Genomic DNA, 13,456 nt, shown 5'->3' with positions numbered 1-13,456 from the left:
CTTCCAGCCCCTCTTCCTCCAACCACCTGGACAGTCTGCACTTGCAGAAAGTAGGAGAGGGCCCAATCCCTGTGAGATTGAAAAAACCCTGTTCTGGGAGAGGAAGCAGGAAGAGGGTCTCTGATCTGCATTTCAGCTTGGCTTCCCTGCAGCTTTCTAGGCAAAGCCAAAAAAATCCACAGTGGGTCACCGATTATGCCTGGACAGATGCCCTTACCCTGAAGCCAGCTTCAGGAGAGCAGAAGCATTTATGGGGGAGGATGGGGGAGTACTAGGGGACCTGAGAGGGAACCTAGGAGATGGGTCCCTGCTCCAAATGTTAACCTAGGGACCCTCCCAATCAGCAGGATTGAGGCAAGGGTGAGGGATATAGGCATCAATAGGATCTCACAAAGGACCTAGCCAACCCCAAATAGCAGCATTGGGTGAATTAGAAAAAGGCACCCTTTTCTCAGAACCCTTGTCTGCCATCTGCTGGAAGACTGTCACAACTGCTACAATGGCTACAAGAGAACTGGTGCCCTCTGGAGTTGTGCAATGCACAATCTGCACACTGAGAGTGGCAATCTCCCAAGCCAATAGGCCCCCAGGAGTGGGTCTGGGCAGTAAAAGCAAATATCCAGGAAGGAGGAAGAGGCTAGGCACCTTGCCCCCCAGAAGTTCAGTGATTCCGTTCAGGGAAGGCAGAGTGGACCAGGACCCACAAGAACCTTGGGGAGACTGGAGGCAGAAGATTGGAAAGGGCAAGTGCAAAGACAGCCTACTAACGTTTTAAGGCCAAGAGGCCCTTCTAGGCCCCTCGTTGGGTGCCCATACCCCTTCCCCCACCTCACCCGACTGGTTGAGACTGGAAGCACTGGGGTAGGATAGAAAGGACTGGCCAGGGAGACCGAATCCTTGGAGACCGGAGTCCGGGCTTGGAGGCTGCGCTCTCAGTGGGGGCCTGGGGCCGCCTTTGTGAGTCGGGGATGAATCCTCCAAGGTCGGAGGAGGGGGCCAAGGAGTAGCCTTTTCTCTTCGCCATCTCCCTTCCCTCCCCTCCCGGGCTCTGGTTCAGTAGCGCTCCCGGCGCCTATCAGGGCTTCCAAACTGCGCCGCTTCCTTCTTGGGCAAAAAAGGACTTTCAGACGTTGCAGCCGAGGCGGCGGCAACTCAGGACAGCGCCCCCTCCCCCTAACGGCCGCCTCTCCCTCTCCCCCTCGCCCTGCCCCCCTCTGCTCCGCTCCCCCACCTCTGGGAAGGCGCTGGGGGTGTGGCCAGGGGCCGGTATAAAGTCCTGGGTAGCCGGACTCGGGCAGCCGCTCAGCCCCCTTACCCCCGCCGCCTGGACCCAGCCGAGGATGCGGCGCAGCGCCTCGGTGGCCAGGATTGCTCCTATCTAGCCCGCCTGCTAACTTCCCTGGCTCCGTCTCTGTTCGCCAGCGGGGCTACCCCGTCTCCCTGCGTTCTCGCGGTCCGGTCCTTCAGGAGCGCGGGGCGCTGCTTCCGTGCGTCCCCTGCTGCCAACCCGCGCGCCCACGCTCCCTTCCCGCACCTTGCGCCCGCGCCCAGTCCTCGCCCGATCATGCTGCCCCTCTGCCTCGTGGCCGCGCTGCTGCTGGCCGCCGGGCCCGGGCCAAGCCTGGGAGACGAAGCCATCCACTGCCCGCCCTGCTCCGAGGAGAAGCTGGCGCGCTGCCGCCCCCCGGTGGGCTGCGAGGAGCTGGTGCGGGAGCCCGGCTGCGGCTGTTGCGCCACTTGCGCCCTGGGCAAGGGGATGCCCTGCGGGGTGTATACCCCTCGCTGCGGCTCCGGCCTGCGCTGCTACCCGCCCCGGGGGGTGGAGAAGCCCCTGCACACGCTGATGCACGGGCAAGGCTTGTGCATGGAACTGGCGGAGATCGAGGCCATCCAGGAAAGCCTGCAGCCCTCTGGTAAGGTGCCTCTGCCCTTGCATGCCCTCCCTGGTGTGCTCCCCTCCCAGAAACCCCTTCTCCAACCGGGCTGGCCTGGAAGGTCCTTGAAAATCCCCTGTGAGTTAAGGAGAAGGCAGGTAAGTGGCAGGCTCAGCCAAGGAAACTGCTATCCAGTCTCTAATAGCCTGTTGCCACTGTCGAGGAGGACTCTGTCCCATCCCTCCACCTCAAACCTCCCAAGGATGCCTACTTGGGAAGACTAGTCTTGGCTGCTGGTGCAAGAGTGGAAAATTAAGTGACCTGGCCCAGCCCACAGCCTCCAAGTGAGCGAGATAACTGGAAGATGGGGATGGGGCGGGAGGTGGTGGTGGGAGGGGGGCTTTGTGTTCCTGATCCCGGGACCTCCCCTCACCCTGGCCACAGGTGAAACCCCAGGGGTCTGAAAAGCCAGGGCTTGAAGGACTTTTGACATTGAGGTGAGTGGACTGGGACTTGAAGATTAGAGGGGCTTTGGTGGTGAGGGGCATCAGAGTTGCCTTTCCCCAAAGCCCCAGGCCAGCTCACCTAGCTGTTTGAGGGGTCCTGGGACACAGGACTTTCTCTCTCCACTGGGCCTGGGCACCTCTTCCTGCCCTAGTACACAGGCATCCCGCTTTTTTTCTCTTGGCAGGTGCCATTTGAGGTGGCAGAAAGAAGCACATCTGGGTTCCCAGCCCAGAGCTGCAGAAGCCTAATGGGTGTGGGATAGGGTGTTGAGAAGAGAGAGGGAGACAGGCTTAGAAGGCCCTCTGCCTTAAACCCCTTCTTACACTTCCTCCGTTTCTCAGTGAGCTCTCAGTTGCTCTTAACCTTTCTTAGTCTCTTTCTTTCTTCCTCATATTCCTTGGTCTTTCCCGCTGTGTCTTTTAGCCTCTAGTTTCACTAACAGCATGCTCGAGCTCTCCTTTCCCCAGTATCTTCTGCCCACTATCACTTTCTTTCTCTTTCTCTCATTCCCTTTTTCTGTTTCTGTTGCCCTGCTTCTCTCGCTTTCATCTCAGTCTCTTTCTGTTGCCCTTTCTCTCGGTGCCACTGTTTCTCTTTGTCTTTGTTCCTGTCTTTCTGTTACTTGGAATCTCTCTCTCTGCCTGACTTTCTGTATGTCTGCGTCCGTTTCTTGTTCCCTCTCTGACTCTGTTTTGCTTTCCCTGTGCTTCTCTGTCTGTCTGTCTCTTTTCCTGGTGCTTGAAGCTTCCATTGTTGCAGTCCAGATGCTGGGACTCTGGCCCCAAGCTTCCTGCCCTGGGTCCCAGACCGCTCCACTTCCTCAATCCTCTGCAGCTTGTTAGCTGGAGGAGAGCAGGATGCAGGGAAAACAGGAAGGAGGTGGACCCCAGGGGTCTGGGCTTCAGGCCTCTCTGCCCTTCCTGCCCCTGGGCAACAAGAGACGGGTCAGCAGAAAACATTCTAGGAGAAATGCCAGCCTGGCACCCAGCACATCTGGGAAGGGGGGGCAGTCCTCGGGGATTAAGTTGCTGATCATGGGGGCAGAGATGCTGGTGCCAGTTGAAGAGGGAGGGGTACTGGTACCAAACCAGACTGGGAGTGAGGGCTGAGCCCTTGGGCTCGCTGGGTAAAACAGGACCACATTCTCTTTGTATCTCCCTCCTCTACCTGCCAGTGGGTATCAGGCAACAGGTTAGGATGGTTGATAGCCCCCTCCTCTCTCACCAACTTGAACATGGGGCAGAAGAGCCCTCAGAGGGTCTTGGGCCCCCATTTTTCCTAAAAATCTGTTTCCCTGGGAGCTTTGGAAGTGGGGGGGGGGGCATGAACAATTTGTGATTGTCCTATGGATATCATGCAAACCAGCCTCCGAAGGTGGCTTTAGGTCCCAGATCCCCTTTGGATTACAGGGCCCTGTCTCTAACGCCTCTCACCCCTCCTACCTTGCCTTATTTTCCACTCATGCAGTGCATGCACTATCTGGAGAGGGAAAGGCTAAGTCTGGAGGACCCTGGGGAAATCAGGAACCTTCTTGGCAAGCTGTGTCCCTACCCTCTTACCTCCCAGTCATCACAGAAGTACCCCCTGCTATAGCCTGGGCCACATTGCACCAGGTGAAAGGTGTCCCCCTAGAGTTGTGCAGCAGCCCTGCAAGGTCTCTGGTGAGACAAAGTGACCAGGGTTTGCCCCTATTCCTACTATTCTCTTTAGCCTCCCACTGTCAATAGGCCACTGTCCCTCCTAGGTCCCAAAGTTGGGGACCTAAGCCTCTTCTTTTTGCCTTTTCCTCTTGAGGCTGAGCTTCAGCAAGTGACTGAGGGAGGATAGCCACTTGGCATGCCCCCTCCTCTGAACTGCTGTGGTCCCGCTGCCTATTATTTGCCCCAGGAGCAGGCCCCCCTTCCATCTCCAGACTCCCCCACCTTCTGGCTTTCTGAGCCAGAACAGGTTGTGGATTAACACCGCTCAGGCCACCAGAAGTGGATATGGCGTGGGACACGTGCGTCAGAAATCCACAATTCTGCATAAATGTATTGACCCTGGATTCATGGAACCTGGGGGAGTGGACAGTGGCATCAGCTTTTGGACTGGGGAGTTCCTAAGTTGTGCTCTGGGTCCCTGTGGGACAGGGTTAGGGAACATGCAGGCCAGGTTAATTTTTAGTCAACCCAGCAAATACTGTCCTCCCTGTTTCAGTACTGGGAATCCAGTCATGTCATGGGAACAGAGCATTCCCGGAAATTCTGTGCTTGGGGAAGAGAGGAAGGAGGAGCATAGCTGCTCAATGTTATTTTTCTTTTTAAGTATTGGGAAAGCCAGAATTATTGGTGCCTTGGGTATCAGGAGTCTTTCCATTTAAAGACACAGGAGCTACAGAGATAAGCCTGTCCTTCCCTTCCATCCAGTCTACATACAACAGGACTTACCTCACGGGGTCAGGGTATCTGGCATGGAGTAAAAGCTCAATAAATTGGAGCAATGATGAAGATGGTGATGAAGAGAAAGTGGAATGGATTTAATTTGGAGCTTAAATCCTCCTCTGATGTTGGGACTTTGGGGGACATTCAGAGGACTTGAGAGGGGTAGGGCAGACTTTGGTGCCTTTTGCTGCTGTAAACATGGGAAGAACATGCCAGCTGTCTTCTCTCTGACTCTTGAGGCCCACAGTATGTCACAACAGTGAGGGGGACACTCCTTGAGCCAAAACTCAAAAGAAAGGGTCCTGTACCCAACATGGTGGTCTTGACTTCTACAACCAGGGTCCAGGGGAAGAAAGAAAAGGACTTTCAGGGCTGGTGTGTGACCCTCTAGGTCATGTCTGAAAACCGCCCACCTCACAGCCTCACCCGGGGTATCTTGAGTGGGGCAGGGGCTAGAGTTGAGGAAGAACCATGAGAATGAAATCAGGCAGCCAAGAAAGAGAAATCCTCTAGTTTTGACCGTGAACTTTGTAGCCAGTAGTGACAAAGCCGTGAAGCTTCATTTTTCTCTGGGTGCTTTCCCTTCTGTTGCTGGAACAAAGACCAAGGTTTACCCTGTGGCTGCGTGTCATTGGCCTAGCTCCAAGCAGGGTCTGGAGGAGGTGACCTAGCCTACCTTAGAAGCCCGCCTCCCGAACAAGCCTTTTGGAATTCAGGAGATTAGACCTTTGGGGGGGCGGGGGGCTAGGTCTGACTCCAGCTCCTACTTAGAGGGGAACCCCCCAGGATTGAGGTTCCCCAGAGGGTACCACTTGGGTGAGCAGCACTTGGTGGCTGGAATTCCTGCGTGAGCAGGGAAGTAGCAAGTATTTAGCCAGTTTTGGAGATGAGAATGTTAACATTTTTCAGAGACTCAAGTCTGCGACCCTCACCCTCCCAAACCCAGTACCTTGGGGTGGACCCTGGGGTGGGTCCTTAGTGTGCTAGGCAAGGAAAAGTTACAGATTAAATGGAAAGTCAACAAGCTAAGGTATAGCCAGTGAGCCCTGCCCCAGGTCTGTGTTTCTGCCCAGGCTGGGTCAGAGTGTATGTGCATGTGCACGCGTGGACAGGTGTGTGGACACGTGATTGTTTGCGTATGTTTGTGATTCTTGAGTCCTAGCCTTTCTGTGTCTGAGTGGGCAGATCTGGATATATTCTGTGTACCTATGTCCCCAGGAGAGTAAGCAAGGAGCTGCTCTCTCTGTCTTGGTGTGTTCTCTAAGCTTACACACAAGCTAGCCATAAAGTGTGCTGGGCGGTGGGGAAACCAAGAAGGGGAGGGGGACCAGGCATGCTGCCTGCTCACCTTCTCTGGGTAACATCCTCCATGTGATGTGGGGCCCTACCAACACAAAACCATAAGTTATGCTTCCAGGCTCCATGCAGCCCCAGGTTTCCATGAGCGGACCCAGTTTGTTCTCCTTAATGGTATCTCCTAAATTAAGGTATAAACATTTTCAAATACCCATTAATAATCCCTCAAACATTAGTCATTTATGGACTTCAGCTCATAGAAATTCAACATCAGAAAGCCTGTTTGCAGTTGAACTTCTACTCCAGAACTCTGGATTCTCGAGGCCTCAACCCCTTGGATGATCCACACTTCCAGGCTGTGGGGCTCTCTACCTCCCGAGGCAGCCCCATTCATTAGAAAACTCTTCCTTACTCCTCCAACCTAAGGACATTCTGCCCACTTACCAAGAGGAGCAAGTGTCACTGCAAAGTAGCACTTTCCTTTATGGTCGTGAAAAGAAAGCACACTCCAAGGAAAGACAACAAAACCTTTCCTGGTTTAAAGGATGCTCCCTGAGTTGGTGTTACAAAGGAGTCCCTGTGATCCCTTCCTCCTTTCCCAGGTAAAGAGGTGGTGCCTTTGATTGCATCTCAGCTCAGCCTCTGTTGTTCTAAGATTTGGCTTTAATTCCTTTTGGTCTTTCATGTCCTCTTTCTCTTCATTCCCCAGCTCCAGCCTACACCCCTGAAACACTTTGACCCCACCCACAAGTCTCATGGCTTTGTGCAGGGGGCGCGTGGAAGGGTGGTCATTGGCCAGCCTGGGCCCTTTTGGCCGGAAGGGCTCCTTGGGATGGTCTTCAGAGAAGAGCCTGCATCTGAGATCTTTTCTCTGGTTCCTGATTGAGGGCTCAGGTTTATCTTCCTGTGGCCCCCTTGGCACAATCCTGGTCTTCTGAAATATATCTTTCCTTTCTTTTGCTGCCCCCATTGGCTGGGAGGTCTTGCTATAGTGTCTTCTCCTTGGTTGACCTTCAGGAACTTGATGCCATTCCTGAGCCAGGAGTACCCTCTCGACTGTCCTTGGGATGTTAAATATGCCGAAGGACTGGGTATATCTCTCTGCTCTATTTATTTCTTCCCTTTGATTCCTCTTTCTAAGCTAGTCTTCCACTCGTGACAAAGCCTTCTTTTCATCCTTGGTGACTCAATTTTATAAATAACCTTTGGTGTGGAATCTTGACAAAGACTCTCTGAGGGTCTTGATTTTTTTTCTTGTCTGGTTTTCCTTTATCCATATGCCACCCTTCCCCCCTGGACTAGGAGAATAAAAGCAGAACTCCCCCCGCCCCAACTCACTTTGGCTAGGCAGAAATGTACCATTTGACCCAGAGACAGCTCTGGGATCACTGCCATGCTTGGAGGAACCTGCTAACTCCTCAGGAAAAAAATCCTGACACAAACCAGATGTAACCTTCTGTCTGGCTGCCAACATCTGGAATGCTGGCAGGGACTTTGCACTCAGGCCGCAGCGAGCTGCCAAGCCCGAGCATTTTAGAGGTAGCTCTGATCTGCAGAGAGGTCTTGCAACCTCTTTTTCCAGCTCAGCCCTGTATTCTGGATTTGGCTGCCTGGAGGGAGAGGCAGCAGTTACAATTGGGTTTTTCTTGAGTTCAGATAGAGGCTTGAGATCCCAGGGAGGGGGTGCAGGCCCAGTCTTACCACCCCTGTCTCCAGATCCCCAGTGCCCTGGCTCTGGACAACAGGCATGGACTTTGGATGGGGTCTGAAATCTAAGAGTAGGGGAATGAAGGGATGTGGAAAGTATTCTCTTGGTCCTGGGCCACACAGAGCATTACTCAAGTGTACACACACACACTCTTTCACATGCAGGCATGCACACTCACTCCCACTTTTCTCCTGTCTAGCTAATGGGGAGAGTCTGTTGGGTCAGATTTCTCATCACTCACGGAAACTTTGATTCTGGCCGTTTGGAAGAGGGTCAGGGGAGCTGACAGCCCTAGGGATCCCCTGGCTGGCTCAGCCAGATGCTGAAGAGCAGGAAAAGAGACAGGAAGAGAGCGGACTGAAAGGGGGATGGGGGAGCTGAGTGGAGGGCCCAGGGGACCCTCCTGCTGTCTGGGCAGCTGTAGCTGGTGACTCATCTGAGGGCCGGACTGGGTAGGGTGAGGGACAAGTCAAGGACTTCAAGAGGAACATTCTCCTGAGGAGATCCAGGAGAGTGGAAAGGAGATGGGGTGCTGCCTTTACTTTTTCCTGCTCCTAACCCCCCGCTTTTCCTCTGTCAGGCTAGAGAATCCCCAAGAAGAAAGCAGGTGGGAGGCTGGGCTGGTGTGCTGCCCTGTTCTTTGCTGGTGCTGACCTTTCCCCATCTTGGCCTGATTGCAGACAAGGATGAGGGTGATCACCCCAACAACAGCTTCGGCCCCTGTAGTACCCATGACCACAAGTGCCTGCAGAAGCACTTAGCCAAAATGCGAGACCGGAACATCAATGGGGGCAAGATGAAGGTCATCGGGGTGCCCCGGGAGGAAGCCCGGCCTATGGTGAGGACCTCTGACCTCAAATGCACATGTTCACAGCACACACACCACTACCATTCTTTGGATGCCTACAGTGTACAGGATGCACCGAGTATACATCAGCAGGACCCAGAGAGTCCTCATTCTTTTCTTAGAATTCCATTTCTGCTCAGTGCTCTGTTGGTACAGCTGAAGTGATTGTTAAATACAGAAATACTTCCATACTGGTTAGTAACCATGGTTGCCCCAAGCCTCCTGATGTTCTGTGGCCCTTCTCTTAGATTCCCCACCCCAGACTTTCTCAGTCTCTAAAGGATTAATGCCGGCCATAACAGGGGGCCTTGGGACCCTGCTCCAGGGTCCGGCAAAGGTCCTTTCTGATGGGTGGTTCTGATGGCTCTGTGCCTGGATCTTATAAGTTGTTGATTGCATGATTTCACTCATCCCTCCTGCTTAGAAACCACCCCCTTCCAGTCCTGCACCATAGGTTTCCATAGCTTCTTTCCCACAGGACCCCTTCACTTCACACCTCTCCTTTTGAAAAGCTCTTTGGCCCAAGATCCTGTCTTCAATGTCCCTCTGCTCTCCCTACCAGTGTCCCCAGAACCCAAGCCATGCCCTTCACCTCATTGGGGCCTGCCCAGCCTCCGGGCCTTGACCCTCCTTTTAAGGCCTTCAGCCCTGAGATGATGACCCCCACAGCCCTGGTTCTCTTGCCTCTTTTCCCTTCTGCTGAGCAGTTTCATCCTTCCGCTCTCTTCCAGCCCCAGGGCTCCTGCCAGAGTGAGCTGCACCGGGCCCTGGAGCGGCTGGCTGCCTCACAGAGCCGCACCCATGAGGACCTCTACACCATCCCCATTCCCAACTGCGACCGCAACGGCAACTTCCACCCTAAGCAGGTGGGTCTCCATCTCTCTCCTGCTTAGCCTTGGCCTCAGCTCCAGGGTCCCTTGATAGGATCATCCAGGATAGATGGGAAGGGGGAAGGGAGAGGATCCCCAACCCACCCCCAACCCCTAGGACCGTCCCCAAACCTTCCCCTCAGCCTTAGGACCTCAGCTCATTTTGGAGATGAGGCAACTGAGGCCAGAGTCACAGAACAAGTTAATGGCAGACCAACTATCCTGCCTCCCCATCCAGGACTATTTTCATCACCTCTTGATTCAACATTGGTGACGTTCACCTAGTATTCCTGCCTCCCAATACTTTCTCACTCACCCTACTCCCTTCCTATAAGTAGTTCTCCTTTGTCATGGAATGTCTGTCTCACCCTCGAAATGGAGGGACTAAGTCATGAGGGGTTAAGGAGGGAACAGCCTGTCCCTTACCCCAAGGTGAGCAGCCAAACCACCTGGGGTACAGCCAGGATAGAGATGATGGCAGATCTAACAGCTGGAGATAGGGATTTTGGGTGGGAGCGGAGGAAGGAGGTGGGCAAGAGAGGAGACATGAATGTAGAAACTTCTGTGCCCTCTCACATCCTTAGAACATGGATTCCTCTGACAAGCACCCAGGAAGCTGGAATGTTTAAGAAGGCTGGCCTGCCACAGCCCCAAACTCTGGCCTGTCAGAGTTGGGCCCAGATGGAAGGGTGGCATATCTGGGCAGGGCACTGGGGTGCCTTGTGTTGGGTGTTCCTTGGGGAGCCTTGGCCTAGATCTCCTTCTCCAGCTCCTTGTGGACATAGGCACACATTCTTACACTTCATGCTCTATAGAAAGATCCACAAAGTGGGTTGCCGCTCAGCCAGCAGAGGCCTAGCCAGGAGAAGAAAGGCTGCCCTTGAGTCTGTACATCCCAGGATGGCATGAGGATGTTATAAGTGGTGTGCAATGAGTTGGGGATCAGCGAGGGCCCCACTAAACCAATGCCAAACCTGTCTCCAACCTTTACCCCAACACCAATTTTATTTTTGTCTCAATTTTTTTTTAAACCTCCACCGGAGGATATTTTTTTCATTGCTTTTCACAGAGAGTGGAAGGAGGAGAGAGAGAGAAACATCGATGTGAGAGACACACATTGATTGGTTGCCTCCTACATGTGCTCCAACTGGTGTGGGGGATCAAGCCTGTAACCGAGGCATGTGCCCTTGACCAGAATGGAACCGAGACCTACTTTAGTATGCAGGCCATTGTTCTAACCACTGAGCCAAGCCAGAGAGGGCTGTCCCAATTTTTAAAACCTTTTTTCCCTAACTAAAAAAATTAATAGACTTTGCTAGAGAAGTTAGGTTTACAGAAAATTGAGCAGGAAGTACAGAGTTCTCATTTACTCCTCCACCCAGTTTTTCCTATTAACATCTTGCATTAGTGTGGTACATTTGTTACAACTGAGGAACTAATACTGGTACATTTAAAAGAATTTTTTTAAAAAAATATGTTTTTATTGATTTCAGAAAGAGGAAGGAAGTGGGAGAGAGAGTAGAAACATCAGTGATGGGAGAGAGTCATCGATTGGCTGCCTCATGCACACCCTCTCTTGGGGAATCGAGCCCTCAACCAAGGGCATGTGCCCTGACCAGGAATCGAACGTGACCTCCTGGTTCATAGGTCGACGCTCAACCACTGAGCCACGCCGGCTGGGCTTGACACATTATTATTAACTAAAGTCTATAGCTTACAGTAGGGTTCACTCTTTGTGTTGACAGTTCTATGGGTTTTCTTTCCCCAATTTTTTTTCCTACGGAAATTTCTGACCCTTGATGCCCAGACCAGTTCTGATCCTTGAGACACCCTTCACTCCAACTCTAATCCAGACTCTGAAATACACCTTTGCCCCCTGCCCTCCCTCCTCCCCCTGTCTAATCCTGACCCAAACTTGAGCCCAACTGCTTCCGTTGTTTTGACTTTGACCTCTTTATCCCAATTCTATTTCAGACCTGGGCTCTAAGCCTCACCCAACTCAAGTTTTAGTCGTAATTCCCAATTCCACTGCAGTCCTTACCCTGATTGATGCTACCTTAACTTCAACTTGGACCCAGCTATGACCCATAATCCCATTCTTAAAGTTCCAACCCAATGAGAATGCATTCAAAACATCTCCAACCTGCACCTTACCCTTTCAAATCCAGCTTCACCTCTAAATCCTATGGATCCAGCCATCCCTCCAGGAAGGCTATAAAACGTCCTCAGGGCCCTGCCTTTTAAAACTCTCTGGGCTTTTCCTTCTTGACCAAGTTCTCTGTCTACTCCAGTGGTCTCAGAAGATTTGTGCTCATGAAAGAGCCTCTGCCCTCAGAGACCATCTTGGAGCAATTTGACTGACTTGGGGTCTGGGCTGGGATTGGGGCTAGCTGCTTGGTAACTGACCTCTCCTGCCCTTGTCTCGACAGTGCCACCCGGCCCTGGATGGGCAGCGCGGCAAGTGCTGGTGTGTGGACCGGAAGACAGGAGTGAAGCTTCCAGGGGGCCTGGAGCCGAAGGAGGAGCTGGACTGCCACCAGTTGGCTGACAGCTTCCGCAAGTGATCCCTACCAGCAGGCAGGGGGCTCAGTGTCCCCTGCCCCCCCCTTCCCCTGGAGGCTGCAGAGCTGACCTGGAGCCCAGGTCTGAGTCCTGGCTCTGCCTCTGGCCTAGAAGTTTTCCTCCGGGTGTGTGCTGTGTGTGTGTGTTTATAAGCATGGGTGTGGCCTTGGGGTGAGCCAGAGCCTAGGGATGTCCTCTTTGGGCTTAGATAGCCTGAGAGGCCTGAGAGTGGCAATGGGGAGCCCTGGTGTGTTTCCAAATTGATCCTGGATTCATTCATTCATTCATTCATTCAGCCATTTAAAAACATTTATTGGCTACATATTACATGCCAGCTCTAGTTTTTAGCCCTGGGGTTCTTATTCTAACTTCCTCCAATTTGGACATGTGGGGCCACCTCCTACAAGGTGAGCACAAGTCTGTGGGAGACGAGAAGTCTCAGTCCCATAATCAGAGGAGGGAAGTAGACATGTCCCTTGACCAATGTCCCTCCCCACATAGAGTGGAGGCCATAGGGAAGGTGTGGGGTAGCAGATGGTTCAATGGTCAGGAGACCAGACCCACTCCCAAAGCTAAGGGCTGCCAGGCTCCTCTTCTCTTCCTCACTAGGTCCTTCCAGGGGGAAGGACCTGCAGAGACAGGCCTACTTTGGGGTTGGGCATAGTGCCATCTGTTTGCCTGGCAACTGAACCCCTGATATGGAGTAGGGAAGAGGGTCAGAGGAAGGCCTTCAAGACAGAGGGCTGGGCAGTGGGGCCCATGTCTGAGCAGTCAGGGTGGGAGGAAAGAATGCGTGATCGGACTGCATGTGCCTGATGGAGAAAAGGACAGCATACTGGGGATGTAGTGCTGAGAGTGAGGGATTTGCCTGGGGTCCTGCTTCCTTCCATTTGTGGCCAGAGCCATGAAATCACCAGGATGACTCCATCCTTCAGTGGCTCACAGCCTGTAGCTCTGCCTCCAGCTCCACACCTCCTTCCCCTATGGCTCCCTACCTACCCCCTGGGTATTTTCTGGCTTGACTGGATGGAAGGAGACATAGGGACCTACCAGTTGGCCATGATGTCTTATCTTTTTTTTTTTTCTAACAAAACAAAACAAAACAAAAAAACTATACAATTGTGTTTTGCTTATTTATTTACAGTTAGAGACAGGGATGTACCAGGGGTGGGGAGGCCTATGCTGTGTGGTAAAAGAACTACTAAGAGTCACCCAATTCACCAACCTCTCCCTGCAGCCTCTTCCTGAGGGGCCTCCCTGTCCCCAAAGTCTGTGCTGTTTGTGTTCAGACTCCTGGTGGGGAAATAATAGCTTCCGAAGGGTGGGAGCCAAGACAGCCCTGCTGGGTCAGAGCTATTTCTGGGATCAGCTGG

The 13,456-nt window shown here is 53.1% G+C and overlaps 1 protein-coding gene across 1 annotated transcript; it reads left to right on the top strand.

Annotated features, from left to right (window-relative positions):
• Window positions 1-1,304: 1,304 nt before the first annotated feature.
• On the top strand, window positions 1,305-13,162 carry IGFBP4 (insulin like growth factor binding protein 4). Its single transcript, XM_016202244.2, has 4 exons — window positions 1,305-1,913; window positions 8,486-8,643; window positions 9,384-9,518; window positions 11,951-13,162. The coding sequence occupies exons 1-4, from the start codon at window positions 1,565-1,567 to the stop codon at window positions 12,083-12,085; spliced, it is 777 nt and encodes a 258-aa protein (XP_016057730.1). The 5' UTR covers window positions 1,305-1,564; the 3' UTR covers window positions 12,086-13,162.
• Window positions 13,163-13,456: the final 294 nt, after the last annotated feature.

This window comes from Miniopterus natalensis, chromosome 17 (genome assembly GCF_054644295.1).
Source record: "Miniopterus natalensis isolate mMinNat1 chromosome 17, mMinNat1.hap1, whole genome shotgun sequence".
Taxonomy (NCBI): Eukaryota; Metazoa; Chordata; class Mammalia; order Chiroptera; family Miniopteridae; genus Miniopterus; species Miniopterus natalensis.
This window is presented reverse-complemented; position numbering and strand designations above follow the sequence as displayed.

What these genes read in the sequence shown, in the direction of transcription:
- IGFBP4 (XM_016202244.2), top strand. Translation starts at nt 1,565, where the DNA reads ATGCTGCCCCTCTGCCTCGTGGCCGCGCTGCTGCTGGCCGCCGGGCCC. An exon ending in GGGAGGAAGCCCGGCCTATG is followed by an intron (nt 8,644 to 9,383) that starts GTGAGGACCTCT and finishes GCTCTCTTCCAG; the next exon opens with CCCCAGGGCTCCTGCCAGAG. An exon ending in GCAACTTCCACCCTAAGCAG is followed by an intron (nt 9,519 to 11,950) that starts GTGGGTCTCCAT and finishes TTGTCTCGACAG; the next exon opens with TGCCACCCGGCCCTGGATGG.